Source organism: Poecilia formosa, unplaced genomic scaffold (assembly GCF_000485575.1).
Source record: "Poecilia formosa unplaced genomic scaffold, Poecilia_formosa-5.1.2 Scaffold640, whole genome shotgun sequence".
Classification (NCBI taxonomy): domain Eukaryota; kingdom Metazoa; phylum Chordata; class Actinopteri; order Cyprinodontiformes; family Poeciliidae; genus Poecilia; species Poecilia formosa.
The window spans coordinates 177,976-196,531 of record NW_006800579.1 but is presented as its reverse complement, the minus strand read 5'-3'; the positions used below and the strand labels follow the sequence as shown (position 1 = coordinate 196,531).

The window sequence follows — 18,556 nt, the reverse complement described above, 5'->3', positions numbered from 1 at the left end:
TGAACGCTAAGACGCTCGCGCTGGGTTTACGCCTGTGAAGGAGACCTGCTGCTGCTGTGTGGAGCTACATAGGTTTGTGTTAGAATCACGGCAGCAAAACGCAAAGAACTTTTCACAGTTTTTCCCTCCAAACTAACTGACTGAGTTGAGTAAAGCTGTTGGATGCAGGTAATGTTAGCTAAAAGATGACTAGCTAATATCAATACAGAACCTTAAGCTTAACAAGTACCTTGTAGGCTACCAATGTTGGTGTCTATTTTCAGCTACGTACATTCATTTTGCCCCTAAAAAAGTCGATCTTACCACCCCCCCACCCCCCGTCACACGCGTCATTTCAACCAGACAGCCATTTGTAATCCATAGCGGGGGCGCAGAAAAATGTTTGGAAACCACTGGGGGGGTGCAGAAGAAAAAGTTTGGGAACCACTGCCATAAATTATACATGAGTCAAATAAATCTGCTTATATCAAATAATGTCAAGTATAAAAGGAAACATTCATTCAAAGTCAAATGCAGGTTGCATCAAAATAAACAATCATTCCTGATAGCATGAGTAGCTGATTAATGCTGGTTCTGATTGGTTACTTTAAATTCTGACCGAGCGGAGTATTTCTGCAGATTACAGGAGGAGGCAGAGGAGATCGATTATTTTTTCAGAGATTATCTGTCTTGTGTTAGAAAGTTTTAATACATATCTAAAATCTTTTCTTTTAATAGTTTTAAGTTTTAATACATATCTAAAATCTTTTCTTTTTTTAAGTTGAATGTTGCAGCTCTAAGTAGAGGTTGGGTGTGAGAGTTCACTGCAGGTGGAGCAGAAACGATGCTACATCTGTGAAATATTACTACCAGTAGCGCGTAGCGGCGGTTCAACAACGAGAACAGAACCAGCATCTTACACTGCCAGCTCGAAGACTTAAATTATTTTTCAGGTTATTTGTTTAGCTTTCTGACCGTGATGCTAATCACGCGAGTGTTGGTAGTTGTGCGCTGCTTTACTGGCCGCTCCGGATGTCCTTTTTTCCTGCATTGAGTCTCGATGTAGCCAAACTCCATCAAGTGTTTGTTTTTTTTTAAATGTCACATTAGATGCGTTGTGTTGATGCATTTTGACGTGCTTCACCCCCCGAGGTAATTTTCCACCGCAACACACAGGGACGTTCACTCTCAAAGCATTATAGTTCCAAACCACATTGCTTAGGATTTACTGCTGTACACTTGCTCAGTGTGAAGGAAAGAGGAGACAGCTGCACACACAGGCTGTAAATGAGATACAGGCGATCGGCAACAAGAGACCGTGTGATCGGTGATCACCAATCATACACCATACACATTTTCACGCAAATCGGCCGATTATGATCGGTGGCCGATTCGATTGGCACACCTCTATTAAATATGTAAAACTATAATTAGATTCTAGAACAGTGGTTCTTAATCTTTTTTGAGGTACCGAACCCACCAGTTTCATATGCGCATTCACTGAACCCTTCTGTAGTGATAAATAAAATATGATTCCCCACCCAAATTCAAGACAGCTAGAATCTAGTTGGGTCACCCCATGATCACCAAGTCTTCCTAAAAGGTAGAGTCTCTGAGAACAGTTCTTAAAGATATAGCCAGTTTTCAGGAAAGTTGAGTTGACTGTCCAGGAATGACCCAAGGTATTCGGGTCTGCCACAGTTTCAACAGGTTGGCCATTGAGAGAAACTGGAACCACTTTAAGGTCTTGTTTAGATCATTTAATTAGCTCTACATTCTTAAGAGAATGAAAAATTTATAATAAATAATAAAGACTTTGCGGTATTCTGATTTAGTAATGTAATTATATTAGTTGTGTTACCACCCCCTCGCCACTAGAGGCAGTATCGACCCCGAAAAGATGCGACTAAGGAGCAGATTTAGAAGTACACAGAAAGCTTTTTTTTTTTTTAAGACTTTATTAGTAATCTTTAAAACAATAGCATTGTACATCAACGAAAGAATAGAACAAACAGATAACAGCAAAAATATATACAATAAAATAGCATGGTGTAAGGCAAAAAAAAAATAAATTAAACAAAAAAAATAAAAATAAAATACAATAATATATATATATATATGCATGCATGCCAGGGGGGATTTAAACAAAAAAACAAAAAAAGAGAAACAATGTCAAGAAAGTCATTTGGGGAGAGTTAAAGAATATTAAATTTGTGTAACAAATGTACCGTTTTTATGGCTTTTAGGTTATCAGAAGACTCAATGAGATTAATGTACATATTCAATTCTTTAAGTACACAGAAAACTGTGAGCTTTGCTGAAGTAATTAAAGACATAAGTTCAAATCCATGCTGAAAGTGGAACTCCTTCAATCAGTGCTCCTCCGCAGCTCTGATTGGCTAAGCAATGTAACGTTATCCTCTGCAGCAAGTGATGGCAAAGTGGGGCGTCATCACGACTTTAACTTTACATAAGTGTGTCTTTACCTCCGCGGCAGAGGCTCCGCCGAACCCCTGAGACCGACTCATCGAACCCCCGGGGTTCGATCGAATCCAGGTTAAGAACCACTGTTCTATAGAGAAGGAAAAATCAGATATAGATGGAGAACTTTGACCTTATTAATAATTTGCGTTAATTCCTTGTAAATCACGTTGAAAAGAATAAAGATAAGTTAATCACTTAAAGGCACAGTATTATGTATTTTCTAGGCATTTTATTGCACAATCAAGTAGCTGTTAAAAATGCTATATATATATATATATCTCAAATATGATTTGAAAACATTTTTCTTCATAATTTAATACTTTAAAATTGGGCCTCTCTCTTTAAAAAATTCCTGCTTTTTCTGAAACTGCTTTTAGGAAGTCATCACAGCATCGCTTTTTGCACAGCTGAATGGTTGCTACGGGAGATTAAAGGATTTCTTAAACATGCATGAAAGAATCATTGCAACACTCCAATTATGTTTTTGATGAGGGAATAATATGATGTCAAGCTAAAATTATTTTGTTATAATGCTGCCCCTTTAATAGACTGTAAGAAAAGATTTTTTTTTCTAGTAACACTTTTCTGCTCGACATGCACAAACTCTTAATGTTCTCAACCTTCCCATATATCCTATATCCAGAACAATAATGACAGGAGAACTCTGCGTACTGGTAGTCATTCTGTTGTTGGCTGAGGAAATGCTTTTAGTTAACTCCTAACACTTCCTGGATGAAATGATTTGCTGCTCTGGTTATGTGTTTAAACCCTGCTGCTGGCTGGTCGCACAAAACTTATGTGATCACTGTGGCGACCCGTGAAGCCAACTCCACCTACATGAGTCATCTTACCACCAAGTTATGGAGGTGACGAAGGCAGGCTGACATTTCCCTGCTTCACTGCATCAGTGTGTTCACTAAAAACATGGAGACTGCAAGAAATAGCTTGAGCCCCACCTTGAAGTGAAGGGGGTTCTGCACATGTATGGTGCAGTTGGGGCTCACCAACTGTTTGTGTCTTCAGGAGCTGGGTCTCGAAAAAGATGACAAAGAAGCCATTGAGGATAAATTTAGAGAGAGACTTAAAGACCGGAATGTTCCTCAGCACATCATGGATGTAATCAATGAAGAGCTGAACAAGCTGGGACTGCTGGACAACCACTCATCTGAGTTCAAGTAGGTCTCTCTCCTTTCCATCCCTCAGCTAGGTCGAGAGCAAGACGTCCACAAAGAAAGTTACTGACTGCAGTAGTCAGAGCATGCTGATGCTTCCATGTCGTCCTCCATTTTTAAAAGTGAGCCAAAAAATTACCGTATTTTCCGCACTATAAGGTGCACCTAAAAACCTTCAATTTTTTCAAAAGCCGACAGTCTGCCTTATAATCCAGTGCGCCTTATATATGGTCCAATATTGACCCACAACAGGTCTAGCAACTACGGTAAGCAGCCGCTGACTTCATTTTCGCTCGTAGAAGAAGAAGCGTGTGGTGCATTCTGGGATAGTTGTCAGAATGCTGGATTGTAATCTATTAATAAAGTTTGACTGACCTATCTACCTACCGACCGTCTAGAATCAGGTCGTCTGCAGGTCACTTAGCACCACGTTCTCCACGAACATGCTGTGCGCGAAAAGAGAAGGGTGACCATCGTCCGCCCATGCCCCGGCCCAGTCGCGGAAGGCTCTCCTCGCCGACCGGAGTCGGACTGTTTTGTTGACATTCCCTTTAGTGGAGCTCCATCTAGTGGATGCATAACGTAACTCCAGCCTCTACTGTAGCGTCTATTCTATGCGCCTTATAATGTGGTGCGCCTTATATATGAAAAAAGTTTTAAAATAGGCCATTCATTGAAAGTCCGGTGCGCCTTATCCGGTGCGCCTTATCGTGCGGAAAATACGGTACTGTTTCTGTTCCCCCATTGTTTTGACCACTTATAATCTGGTCTTTTCCTTTCATCTAACAAATTTACTCTAATAATTTCTATTGTAGCTTTTTTCTCTTTGCAAGAAAAGTATCAAAATAACTTTTAATCTTTAGTCCCACCCTCCATCTCTGAATTGGTTCAGTCAAATTTCTCTCATACACCACAGATGGATTTGTGTTGGAGAGGTTGAGGACCATAATGCAGGCTTTTGTTTGTTACTGATGATCTGACATACGTGAACGTGAACCAAGGCAAACTGTGTTTCAGTGTAACTCGCAACTACCTGGACTGGCTAACCAGCATGCCATGGGGCACCAACAGTGAAGAAAACCTGTCATTATACAGGGCCAGGGAGGTTCTGGAAGAAGACCATTATGGAATGGATGATGTTAAAAAACGCATATTGGTATGAAAAAAACCCACAGCTTTAACATCCAAATCAATCGAAGGAAGATGCTTCCTCCATGTCCTTCTGGTCACAGCAGCTGAGTGTTTCTTTGTGTGTGCAGGAGTTTATTGCAGTGAGCCAGCTCCGAGGCTCCACCCAGGGGAAGATCCTGTGTTTCTATGGCCCTCCTGGTGTAGGGAAGACCTCCATTGCCCGCTCCATTGCCAGAGCACTTAACAGACAGTACTTCAGGTTCAGTGTAGGAGGAATGACCGACGTGGCTGAGATCAAAGGTCACAGGTCTGCACAATCTGTTAGTTCTCCAGTCTGACTGGAACATGCAGATCAGTGGGAATGTTGTTTCTAGGACCCCATGTGCAATGTTAAATTATGCATTATAATACACATACGTAATGGAGCTCTTAGAATGATATGGTGCAACTATTGACTATTTCAAGAATAGTCCACTAGCACATTGATTCAAACAGATGGACACTTCAAAGAAAAAGTTGGGACAAGTTTTAGCTACATCCCATTACCATCCATCCATCCATCCATCCATCTTAATCTAATCTAATCTATCTTAATCTAATCTAATCTATTTTAATCTAATCTATCTTAATCTAATCTATCTTAATCTAATCTATCTTCCTTCTATCTTAATCTAATCTATCTTCCTTCTTACATCCTTGTCCTCTAGTGGGGTCGGGAGGGTTGCTGGTGCCTATCTCCAGCTAATGGAGATGGATGGATAGATAGTAAAGAGGATCCAAACCTTCCTGTGACTTTTACACAAACTGAGACCAGAACAAAACCACTGATTAGGACAGAATAAGACAGTGTTCTTGCTGCTGTGCACAATTTTTTTTATAAATCAACAAACCCAAAAACATTTTAAAACTGAATTCTCAATTTTTTTCTGATTAGGCCATCACATAAGACCCATTCAGATTTACTGATCCCATTTTAACAAATATCAGAGTACTTGTGCTTTACATTAGTATAGTTCATGTTCATGCAGAGCCTATAAACTAAATCACTTTTTTGATATAAATATGGTAATTTTATTAAAATTTCCATATTTGTGACCAGTAAGAACTTTTATCTTAATACAACTGGCATAATGTCACTATTCAATTACATCAATGCCCATCTTGAACCACTAAAGCCATTTGCCTGCTAGTTTTAGATGAACTTTAAATTATTCAGTTCTTCTCCACATGCAACAGAAACCGATAAATTCCATTTTCTGTATTTGGTTGTGATTTAAGCAGAAGCAAGCTGTATTGTGTCCTTGCCCCAGCCCCACCCCTTTGTTCTGGTCCCTGCAGGGATTATGAACAGGCAGATTCTAGTGTCCCCTCAATGCAACAAAAAAGAACTATGAGGAATCAGAAAATATGAAATAGCTTTGCCTCTGTGCTCACAGCTGTTCTCATCCACCCCTCAGGCTGTGATTGATGATGAGATCGTTTTGAAGGAAATGTTGATGAGGGGGGAGATTATTGAAGAACATAGTCTGAAAATATATTGTTTCCAGGAGAACATATGTTGGAGCGATGCCTGGGAAGATGATTCAGTGTCTGAAGAAAACCAAGACGGAGAACCCTTTGGTGTTGATAGATGAGGTTAGTGTTTGAGCAGGTATTAAGCAGCTTTTGTTTAATAGCTGCTTAATATTTTTAAGCAGCTATTAAACAATGTTTTCATTAGCACCACATTTCTTTATTAAAACTTTTCCAATTGAGTGATGTAATAAACTAAACCAATGTTTGTTTTCATTAGCTCTATTGTATTAAAGGTTTGAAAACGGTCTGTGGAAAAAAATCTGTTTCATGTAGTGATGGTGTTACTGAAATAAATTAATGTTTCATCTGTATAAGTTGTTGAATAAGACTGAAGATATTTTTCTAAGGTACTAAACTATTTTTTCCCAATAATTTGCTTATTCAGGTGGATAAAATCGGTCGTGGTTACCAGGGTGACCCATCCTCTGCTCTTCTGGAGCTTCTGGATCCTGAACAGAATTCAAACTTCCTTGACCATTACCTGGATGTCCCAGTGGACCTGTCTAAAGTAGGTGGAACTTGCACAGTTGAGCTTAATCCTGGTAAAAGTATGTGTTAGTCTTCTAAAGGTTTGGGATGTGTTAGTCCTCTAAGGTTTCGCTGTGTGTGTGTGTGTGCTGTATTCCAGGTTCTGTTTATCTGCACAGCCAATGTGACTGACACCATCCCAGAACCACTTAGAGACAGGATGGAGATGATCAACGTGTCCGGATATGTGGCCCAGGAGAAACTGGCTATCGCTGAGGTAACAGTATGTCGCCATAGTAACCATTGCCATCATTGCTGTGTGAAATTTGACTCTTGCTTTCCTGTAAGGAGGACTGGGATATTTAGAAAAAGTAATTGATATGTGTGTGTGAGATATTCCAATGACTCCATTGCTAGTATTGTCATAGAAATCTTTACATCTTTAAATAACTTGGACTTTGATTCTGCCCTCTGCTTATTCCTTATATGGCCAATGTGATCTTGACCATTTGACATGCGACTCATACAACACATACACACACCACAAAGAGTCAGGGTTGCTGTGTGTTACAGTTTAGTAGTTGCAGAGCCACGTTTTACAGCTGCAGCCAAAAACAAAAAAAACACACAATGTTGGAAGGGTTTGAACATTTGCCTTCTAGTTTTCTATTAAATGTTCTCCTCAGCCTGTGTGTCTGTGTGTGTGTTCAGCGTTACCTGGTGCCTCAGCTGCGAACACTCTGTGGCCTGACTGAAGAGAAGGCCTCCATCTCCCCTGACGCTCTGGGTCTGCTCATCAGACAGTACTGCAGAGAGTCTGGAGTGAGGAACCTGCAGAAACAGATAGAGAAGGTGAATTCAAATTAAATTCAAAAATACTTTATTGATCACAAAGGAAAGCTAAATAAAATTATCACTGTGAATCATCACTTCCTCTTGTTGAGGCAGCATTTCTCTACAGAGCACCATGTAGCCCCACTACCACTGTGAAATGTGGATAAATGATACACATTTATCCACATTTATTCATTAAATTCCCATGGTTCCTCTGAACTTTTATTCCAATTTTATTTTGAAAATTTCCTTACTTTTCACTCATTTCAGTGCTCCATTGTGCTCATTTATGGTCATTAAACCATTGGCTTCTGGCCTATGAACCAAAGAAGGGTTTCTAAACTTCAGCTAGACAATTTGTATTGAACCTGGGTGGAGCTAGTCACGTTTTGATTTATTTTGAAGTACAGCAAGGTGATTCCAGACTGCAAGCTGTTTTCCCATCCACTGATTCATCTCGCATGCCTTGTTAGATCTGTGATGGGCATTATTTATGATTTGCTTAACTGTTCATTTGCTCAAAGACAGATATTTTGTAATATTTGTTTTTTTTAAGAAAGTAACACTGTTGTATGACATCCAAACCAGCCAAAACAGGATTTGTTTATGTTTTTATTTTATAATCTGTAAATTTTAGCGATATTTTTGAGGCAAAATAAATTATCCTATCAGATTGACACCTTTAATGTCCTGGTATCTGACTTGTTATAAAACATTTACTAATCGTTTAAGAATATGCCTTATTGTTTGGGCTGGTCCCTATTGACGCATAGTGGCTCTACAGAGCCCTAGTGAAGCTAAGCTAAACCTTTCCTCCCTATGGTTCCATTCTCACCGGGCACCAACATGTGTCCAAGCTGTGCTGCATGGTTCCTGGAACAGATCTGTTGGTATCAGTTCAGCCAGATGGCTGAACTGATACCAACAGATCTGTTCCAGGAACTGAGCTCAGATGAGCTCAGTCTGTCCTGGGAAATGTTAACGGACCTCCTACTGTCATACGACATGTCAGAGAAGGTGAATTCAAGTTGATGACATGACCCACTCTGTCATGTGTCTACTTGTCTGCATCTGGTTCCTCAAGAAGAACATCTCCAGGATTAGAGGACTTAAGTCTCAACGAGATCTAGAGAAACTCATTCATGTGTTTATCTTTAGTCGCATTGATTACTGCAGCAGCGTCTTCACAGGTCTGTCCATCAAATCAACCAAACAGCTGCAGCTGATCCAGAATGCTGCTGCTGGCGTTCTCACTAAAACCAGAAAGATAGAGCACAATAACACCAGTTTTAAAGTCACTACACTGGCTCCCTGTAGCTCAAAATACTGTTGTTAGTTTATAAATCACTGAAGGGTTTAGCACCACAAAAGATCTGCTTTCGTCATAACAACCTTCCAGACCTCTTCTGGTTCTAGTCTGCTTTGCCTCCCCTGATCCAAAACCAAACGAGGAGAAGCAGCATTCAGCTTCTATCCACCACAAATTTGGAACAAACTTCCAGAAAACTGTAAAACAGCTGAAACATTGAGTGCCTTTAAATCTCGACTAAAAAAACCACCTGTTTAGAGTTGTATTTAAAACGTAATCAATTCCGAATTTAATGATGGCACTTGACTTAATGAAATGTTTTGATTATTGATTCTATGTTGCATCACTATGTATTTTTGTGTTTGGTATGATGTACAGCTCTTTGAAATGCCTTGATGCTGAAATGTGCTATACAAATAAAATTTGATTGATTGAAGATGGACTTAATGGCTGCTGATTGGCTGTTTGCAGACTGGTCTGCTTCCAGTTGCACCCTCCAGCATGTACCACCTGGTCTGAAGAGGGAACATTAGAGTTAATTCTCATCAGTATCCTCAGCCCATAGTGCAGATGTTGTTGCACCAGACTGTAACCCATCCTTGCAGCCCCCCTCCGAGCTCTTCCCTCACCTCAATGTCTGGGTCTTGTTCCTCCATCTGCCAGGTGTTCCGTAAAGTAGCGTTTCATATTGTGAGTGGAGCCAAGGATTCAGTGGCCGTGTCTTCTGACAATCTGCACGATTACGTGGGTAAACCAGTTTTCACAGTGGATCGTATGTATGACGTGACCCCACCAGGAGTGGTGATGGGCCTGGCATGGACCGCTCTGGGTGAGACGAGGCCCACACAGTCTCCAGCTCTGATGATGATGATGACGTCTGAGCTGAACAGTTGCCTTGTGATCTGCTGCCTGTAGGGGGCTCCACACTGTTCATTGAGACGTCACTCTGCCGACCACAAGGAGGGGCAGAAGCTAAAGGAGAAGGAACCTTGGAGGTCACAGGTCAGTGACCTGCTCTCATGTAATGTGGGAAACCTCAAAACATAATTTCTGAATTTCCCCATAATCATCTCTGGTCAAAGTATTTCTTCAGGTGGAGTTTATTTTTATAAACATAAGCAATTCATGTTGGAATCTTTTCTGACTGATGGGGAGCACAGTGCAGAGAACACAATACATTTTTATAGTTAGTATCCTAATATATCAGCTTCTTGAAAAATATTAGATACAAAAAATTGAGTCACATTTATTAAAGTTTTTGAATTTGTCTTAGTAATTTTTGTTAGACCTGTTTCCTATGAAAATCCAACTAGCTTTTAGTTTTAATTTCTTATTGAACAGATAAAATATCAGCTCTAGCTTGTCACATTTGTTGAATCATATGTTGAAAGGTTCATTCTGAAGATTTGTGCTTCTCTGCAGGTCAGCTTGGTGATGTCATGAAGGAAAGTGCAAAAATTGCTTCGACATTTGCCAGAGCCTTCCTCATGACTAAAGAACCGGAAAATAACTTCCTGGTCAGCTCCCACCTGCACCTGCATGTTCCTGAGGTAAAGAAACAGGAATTCATTTATCACAAGTTGGTTTTATTGGACTTACATACACACACACACGCACAGTGATAACTGTGATATCTGTGCTCACCGCTGAAGGGTTGACCCAAGTCACCGAGTGTGTCTGAGGCTCATGTGACAACAATAAAAGGGATAACTTCAGAAGTGCTGGCTGTAAGCAGGCATGTGCAGAGGGGACAATCCCCTTTTATCGTTGATGCCCCAAGTGCCAGATTGAGGTTGTTTTTTTTTTTGTTTTTTTTTGTTTGTTTTATTTCTTAAACATATGTTTTAACTGCTTGTGCCCTTCAATTATAATATTTAGATAAAATAACAATTAACAAAATAAACTAGTCTGGCTGCCCTCGGTCTAATAATGACTGACAATTGTTGCCATGAAGCTTAAAAAGTCAGATATTACCAGGTTGTTTTTTTTTTTTGTAAAATGGCAGCAAAATTAGCTTATTTCATAACATACTTCATGACCAATGACCTTCTCTTCTATGGAGAGAAGGTCATCTTTAAGCTCCTCACGTGTCAGTTTGTATTTAACTACACCAACTCTGTGTTGTGTTCGTTCTGTTTTTTGAAAATAAAATGTTAAACAAAAACAACTCAATCATCATACCCCTCCAGCTCTACCAGCAGCAGAAATCCTTCAACAGCAACCCATCAGACTAAATTTGCTTTACACTGTCCCCACATGCTGACAGTGATACAATGTGATCCGATTAAAATTAGATTCTTGATTAAAACGGGTTGTTGCTATGTTGTTTTATGGCATTTTAAGATCTGGTTCAATGTGCCCCTTTTCAGTTTTGAGCCCCTGGCCCTCCAAATGTCTCTGCACTGCCCTGGCTGAAAGCTATGATTGTGACTGACTCTCTGATCTATACAGTTGGAAGAAAATCCCTTGATGAGTAACTGATTTTTACTGACAGGCTGATTTAAATGACATGACGGGAAGGAAAGACAGCTGGTCTTGATTGTAACCTGTCATAATTTCAGTGTTTACATTGGGAAGCTAAACTTTAATATATATTGAGTCAAACAAGGTTTGGAACTGACCAATCTGCCCCATAAAGATAAAATATGAAATCCGCTCAGACATACTCATGCACAACACTATCACTAAATACAACAATGTTCAATGTTTTTTTTTTTTTTTTTTGCTTTGTTTTTTTTACAGGGAGCAACTCCCAAGGATGGACCCAGTGCTGGTTGCACAATAGTCACTGCATTGTTGTCCCTGGCAACTAACCGGTCAGTGCGTCAGAATGTGGCAATGACTGGGGAGGTGTCACTAACTGGCAAAATCCTGCCAGTAGGAGGAATCAAAGAGAAAACTATTGCTGTATGAAACACACACACACAGAACTAGAACAGCACATCATTTGATCACGTGACACATTTCAGTTGCAAGCAAGACAATCAGTTAATCTTGTTACATTACCACAGTAGGGGTAATGTAGAACCTCACTGTAAAAAAAAAAAAAAAAAAAAGTCTGACCCAACACATAGAAATAAAAACACTTATGCTGCGTTCCATTTACCTGGGAAATCAGAACTCAGAGCTACTGTAGTTTTAACAACAGCTCCAGCCATGATTTCAACATGGCAGGCTAAAGCAGCCATTGTTCCCAACACATCTTTTGAACATTGTGTGAAGCTTTACGTTCCATAAGCAAACAGCACTTTTAAGTAGATCAGTTTAGAGTTGCAGGCACCTTGGAACATTCAGGCTCCAACGTACAGTATAGACCAAAAGTTTGGACACACCTTTTCATTCAAAGAGTTTTCTTCATTTTCATGAAGAAAATGAAGAAAACTCATAGTCAATTTTTATGACTATGAAAATTGTAGATTTACACTATATAATTTAAATTAATTATATACTTAACAAAAATGTGTGAAACAACTGAAAATACGCCTTATATTCTAGGTTCTTCAAAGTAGCAACCTTTTGCTGTGATTACTGCTTTGCACACACTCTGCATTCTCTTGATGAGTTTCAAGAGGTCGTCACCTGAAATGGTTTTCACTTCACAGGTGTGCCCTGTCAGGTTAATAAGTGGGATTTCTTGCCTTATAAATGTTGTTGGGACCATCAGTTGTGTTGTGCAGAAGTCAGGTGGACACACAGCTGATAGTCCTACTGATTAGAGTGTTAGAATTTGTATTATGGCAAGACAAAAGCAGCTAAGTAAAGAGAAACGAGTGGCCATCATTACTTTAAGAAATGAAGGTCAGTCTGTCCGAAAAATTGGGAAAACTTTGAAAATGTCCCCAAGTGCAGTCGCAAAAACCATCAAGCGCTACAAAGAAACTGGCTCACATGAGGACCGCCCCAGGAAAGGAAGACCAGGAGTCACCTCTGTTGGGGAGGATAAGTTCATCCGAGTCACCAGCCTCAGAAATCGCAGGTTAACAGCAGCTCAGATCAGAGACCAGGTCAATGCCACACAGAGTTCTAGCAGCAGACACATATCTGCAACAACTGTTAAGAGGAGACTGTGTGAATCAGGCCTTCATGGTAGGATAACTGGTAGGGAACCACTGCTAAGTACAAGCAACAAGCAGAAGAGACTTGTTTGGGCTAAACAACACAAGGAATGGACATTAGACCAGTGGAAATCTGTGCTTTGGTCTGATGAGTCCAAATTTGTGATCTTTGGTTCCAACCACCGTGTCTTTGTGCGACGCAGAAAAGGTGAACGGATGGACTCTACATGCCTGGTTCCTACCATGAAGCATGGAGGAGGTGTGATGGTGTGGGGGTGCTTTGCTGGTGACACTGTTGGGGATTTATTCAAAATTGAAGGTATACTGAACCAGCATGGCTACCACAGTATCTTGCAGCGGCATGCTATTCCATCCGGTTTGCATTTAGTTGGTAGTTGGACCATCATTTATTTTTCAACAGGACAGTGACCCCAAACACACCTCCAGGCTGTGTAAAGGCTATTTGACCAAGAAGGAGAGTGATGGGGTGCTGCGCCAGATGACCTGACCTCCACAGTCACCAGACCTGAACCCAATCGAGATGGTTTGGGGTGAGCTGGACCGCAGAGTGAAGGCAAAAGGGCCAACAAGTGCTGAGCATCTCTGGGAACTCCTTCAAGACTGTTGGAAGACCNAGAGACCAGGTCAATGCCACACAGAGTTCTAGCAGCAGACACATATCTGCAACAACTGTTAAGAGGAGACTGTGTGAATCAGGCCTTCATGGTAGGATAACTGGTAGGGAACCACTGCTAAGTACAAGCAACAAGCAGAAGAGACTTGTTTGGGCTAAACAACACAAGGAATGGACATTAGACCAGTGGAAATCTGTGCTTTGGTCTGATGAGTCCAAATTTGTGATCTTTGGTTCCAACCACCGTGTCTTTGTGTGACGCAGAAAAGGTGAACGGATGGACTCTACATGCCTGGTTCCTACCATGAAGCATGGAGGAGGTGTGATGGTGTGGGGGTGCTTTGCTGGTGACACTGTTGGGGATTTATTCAAAATTGAAGGCATACTGAACCAGCATGGCTACCACAGTATCTTGCAGCGGCATGCTATTCCATCCGGTTTGCATTTAGTTGGTAGTTGGACCATCATTTATTTTTCAACAGGACAGTGACCCCAAACACACCTCCAGGCTGTGTAAGGGCTATTTGACCAAGAAGGAGAGTGATGGGGTGCTGCGCCAGATGACCTGACCTCCACAGTCACCAGACCTAAACCCAATCAAGATGGTTTGGGGTGAGCTGGACCGCAGAGTGAAGGCAAAAGGGCCAACAAGTGCTGAGCATCTCTGGGAACTCCTTCAAGACTGTTGGAAGACCATTTCAGGTGACGACCTCTTGAAGCTGATCAAGAGAATGCCAAGAGTATGCGAAGCAGTAATCAAAGTAAAAGGTGGCTAATTTGAAGAACCAAGAATCTAAGGCGTATTTTCAGTTGTTTCACACATTTTTATTAAGTATATAATTCCACATGTGTTAAATCATAGTTTTGATGCCTTCAGTGTGAATCTACAATTTTCAAAATCATGAAAATTAAGAAAACTCTGAATGAAAAGGTGTGTCCAAACTTTTGGTCTGTACTTTTACTTGATCTAGAGGTAAACAGTGGATGCTCAGTCACGTGATTTTGGGACGTTGGTATTTGCACACACCTTGACCAGACATGCCCCTTCCTGCTGGGGTCCTTCTACCTCCCCACATCCTCTAGTTTGCTTTTACAAAATGTCACAGAGAGAGCCACCTGTCTGCAGACAGCCTCTTCCATGGACAAGAATGTCCATATGCCAGTCTTATTGTTGTACTAATTATTTTGTGAAGAACCATAAACATGAGACTTGATGCCCCTAAACTGACAACCACATTGGACTGACAAAAGGCGCTTTTCCACTAGGTATGCCTCTAACCGGTTTGGTCTTGGTCCGCCTCAGCCAGACTTGTTTTCCATAAGCAAATCTGGCGCTGCTCAGCCTGGCTGTTCTCAGATTGTCGTACCTACCTCAGGGGTAGAACTAGTAGCAACAAGAAGGGTACGGCACCCAGACCATTTGATTGACAGCTGATCACATTCATTGATTGCCTCGTGATTTACATCACTGACAACTCCAAAAGAACCTGTAATGTTTAGAATTTAACTTTTAGCTGTGGACTGCAGACATCCTGTCTGCTATCAGAGAGCTGTACAGAGGAGTTTAATTATGATTTTAATAAGGAGCAGTGGCAGGAACATGTGTGGTAACTTTTGCAGCAAAATGACTGAATTAGCAGCACCACTAGCAACTTGTTTCTCTGAAATACGGATACTAATACAGAAGGAAGAAACAGTGTAGCCGTGGTCAGCTTTCTGATGGGGCTGCTGTTTTGCATCCATAGTGTGAAGCACTGGAACTACATAATATTAACTTGTGATGTGAATTTTATTTATTTGATTTTAAAAAAGTAATAAAGTTTATGCATGGCAATTGGTTTACATCTTTTGACTGCATTGCCTAAATCTAAAAGGTTGTAATTATATTTTCCTACATAGTGAAATAACCAGCTGATTTGGGCCTTCATCATTATGTTTGGGCCAGCAATGAATTTCTGTAAGACAAAATTAAATATCTGGGCATATTTCAGTCCATCAGAACCAGAACCTCAAGGTTCTGCAATATTGAGTGTTGCTGCAAACATCAGCAGAGAATTGAACACAGCTGTTGCTGCTGTTCACGGTCTGCCCACAATACTGAGGAACAGACCGTATGATGGAAAAGCTCACTATCTGGGGTGGAACTGAACCACACATTAACCGGTTAGTTTGCAAATTGCTGGTGGAAAACACCTAAAATAAGACCAATACATACCCTACAAAATAAAAGCCTTCATATTTTACACAGCAGGTAGTTACTGTTTTGGGCTTTATATGACTGGTATAACCCAACCACTGTTACACATGGGATTGGTGTGGCCTTTTGAAATCAAGCTTGCTGAAATTTTCAAAATAAAATCCTCAGTATTCCTTACCTACTTTAGATAAGGAACCAGGCAGGCACTTTAACCTGAGAAAAGTGTACACTTGGATGTTGGCTTAAAACATAAAATTCAGTAGGTCAACATGCTAGTAATGGCCACACACACTAAATGTAGCATTTAAGCTAGCATTAGCATTTAAGCTAATTTGTATTTAAAAGGTAAGCTTTACATACTAATTGGAGAACGTCAGTGTTAGTCAACATGCTATTCATAGCCCACATAATATTTGGTAGTGTCAAAATGCTAGTCGCTAGTGATGGCTCTCATTCCCTACATGTTACTGACACCATTTAAGGTTTTTGACTAATTTTAGCTTGTACACTGTTTGCATGCTGAGTGGAATAAGTCACTGTTAGTCAATGTGCTATTGATAACCCACATGCTACTGGTAGGCTTAGCATGTTAGTGTAGGTCTCATGCTAACTTGGCCTTACTGCTAAAATATATTTTTTCATTTATTAACTACATTCATCATACTGAATGGAATATGTCGATATAAGTCAACATGCTGGTGATGCCCCATTTGTTCAAGAAAGCATTTAAACTAATCTTAGTATTATTGCTAATTTTGCGCATCGGAACGCTGGGTTCCAATTGACACGCACACTTTGGCAGGCCAGTTTTAAATTTCTTCAGGAATGTTCTAATTATTCTTACATTGTTAAAGGGGTACACCGATTGCCGTTTTCTGGCTGATCGCCAATTACTGAACTTTAAAAAGCCGGACCTGCCAATTCAGATTTTGGCTGAAACCTTTTCTTTTTTTTTCCTGAAATGTTGCTAAATATAGCAAGAAAGTCTGAGAATTATATCTGTCTGAGATGAGTTGGTAACTGTGGGGCGACTATTGTTAATCACAAATGTGCAGACAAGACCTGATGGACCGGTCCGTCAGTCAAACTTCTCTCCTGGGAGAGCAGAAGAGGACAGTGGGTGATTTTTAGACCTTTCCTTAGGTAGATAAGATCAGTGGATAAGATCGGCTTCACATGCAACTATTGGCCAATCACATATCTCCCAAAATAAAGGAAATTGGAGCCGATAAATTGGTGCACCCCTACTTATTGTTTCTCATGTCTCAGCTTAATACCATGATTATGGTATTTGCAGTAATGTTTCCATCAGCTCTAACTATATGTTTCCCTGCCAGGCCCGCCGTGCTGGTGTAACCTGCATGATTATTCCAGCTGAGAACAGGAAGGACTTCTCCGACCTGCCAGACTACATCAGAGAAGGGCTGGAGGTTTACTTTGTGGACCACTACAGCCAGATCTACCCCATAGTCTTCCCATAGAGCATTTCAACGTGTTAAACTGCTCATCATTCTGGTATAAAATTTATATTTTTTTTTAACCTTTAGTCCAGCTGTGGACCATCCCAAAGATCAAATGACTTTATGATGCATCATAAAGTCTTTATGATGCAGCATGCATCATGACTCGGAGGAGAAGCTGTGATATTTGATCAGGATGATGGGATTGGAAACAGCCAGGATCAAAGATGAGCTGGGACAGTGCAGTGATCACTGAGGAACTCGGGTCTGCTGCCATGCAGCCTCTTTATCTACACCTCTGTGGATGGACACTTTCAGACCTTGTTTAATGCAATATCAGACATGATCATATTTAAATAAAGTGTAAGAAAAAACAAATCCAGCTATCCATCCATTTTCTCCCGCTTATCTGGGGTTGGGTCACGGGGGCAGCATCTTCAGAAGGGAGGCCCAGACTTCCCTCTCCCCAGCCACTTCTTCCAGCTCCTCTGGGGGAATCCCAAGGCGTTCCCAGGCCAGCCGAGAAACATAGTCCCTCCAGCGTGTCCTGGATCTTCCCCGGGGTCTCCTCCCGGTGGGACGTGCCTGGAATACCTCACCGGGGAGGCATCCTGACCAGATGCCTGAGCCATCTCAACTGGCTCCTCTTGACATGAAGGAGCAGTGGCTGTGTTCTTCGTCGCTGCCCGATGTTCTCGTTTCTTCTCTTATGTCTAGGGGAGCGCCCCTGCGGCGTGCGGCGATTTCGGCTTTTTGTCTCTTGTATCTTGTTTTTTGTTTTTTGGGTCATGGCTCATGGCTCTTGATGATGGTTGGGGGTTGGATCGTAGATCGTAGAAATTACTATTTTAAATTTTTTTCTTTTTTTTTTGTTTTTGGTTTTTTGCGTTTTTTTTTTTTTTGTGTTTCATCTTTCAGGTATTTGGTTGTTTTGTGTTTTATATTCTACCTCCTCCCTTATGAATTATGCAGTGAGCATTGCATTTTATCTTTTGTGAAATTTGTAATTGGTTAAAAAAAAAAAAAAAAATTAAGAACCAGGTGTGACCAATCACACCCTCTTTTATGTCAACTTATCCAGTCAAACACTTTATTTACTTGCAGCTTTTATATCAAAATGAAATGAATGGTTGAACAGAAGCTGGATGGTGAACTGAAGCAAGACTTGATCAAAGGACAGATGATCAAGAGTAAGCTTGGTGGGAAAACTGAGGTTTTCCTTCTATTTATCATGCAATAATAAATAGCATTTGGTTTT

At 40.7% G+C, this 18,556-nt stretch overlaps 1 protein-coding gene and 2 long non-coding RNA genes across 5 annotated transcripts in view; 2 read left to right on the top strand and 1 right to left on the bottom strand.

Moving 5' to 3' along the window:
* lonp1 (lon peptidase 1, mitochondrial) overlaps nt 1-17,676 on the top strand; it is a 30,400-nt gene extending 12,724 nt beyond the window's left edge. The window contains exons 10-21 of one of the 2 annotated variants that reach the window (XM_016665951.1): nt 3,487-3,638; nt 4,731-4,791; nt 4,895-5,073; nt 6,314-6,401; nt 6,727-6,849; nt 6,970-7,086; nt 7,521-7,661; nt 9,616-9,781; nt 9,868-9,954; nt 10,375-10,502; nt 11,695-11,859; nt 17,176-17,676. In XM_016665951.1, coding sequence (XP_016521437.1) covers nt 3,487-3,638; nt 4,731-4,791; nt 4,895-5,073; nt 6,314-6,401; nt 6,727-6,849; nt 6,970-7,086; nt 7,521-7,661; nt 9,616-9,781; nt 9,868-9,954; nt 10,375-10,502; nt 11,695-11,859; nt 17,176-17,319 — 1,551 coding nt within the window. In that variant the 3' untranslated portion in view covers nt 17,320-17,676. Of the gene's footprint in view, nt 1-3,486; nt 3,639-4,652; nt 4,792-4,894; nt 5,074-6,313; nt 6,402-6,726; nt 6,850-6,969; nt 7,087-7,520; nt 7,662-9,615; nt 9,782-9,867; nt 9,955-10,374; nt 10,503-11,694; nt 11,860-17,175 lie in introns of both variants that reach the window. The other variant, XM_007541907.2, reaches the window with a different exon arrangement.
* Nucleotides 4,241-18,155, bottom strand: LOC107834483 (uncharacterized). 2 transcript variants are annotated; one of them, XR_001660273.1, is made up of 3 exons: nt 18,143-18,155; nt 7,898-7,903; nt 4,241-4,362 (listed from the first exon to the last, which is right to left on the bottom strand). It is a non-coding gene; the product is annotated as an uncharacterized LOC107834483 (long non-coding RNA). The 2 variants fall into 2 exon arrangements; XR_001660274.1 differs by lacking the exons at nt 7,898-7,903; nt 18,143-18,155 and adding exons at nt 6,201-6,202; nt 6,627-6,637.
* LOC107834482 (uncharacterized) lies at nt 12,019-17,158 on the top strand. The gene is made up of 2 exons (XR_001660272.1): nt 12,019-12,956; nt 13,652-17,158. It is a non-coding gene; the product is annotated as an uncharacterized LOC107834482 (long non-coding RNA).
* Nucleotides 18,156-18,556: the final 401 nt, after the last annotated feature.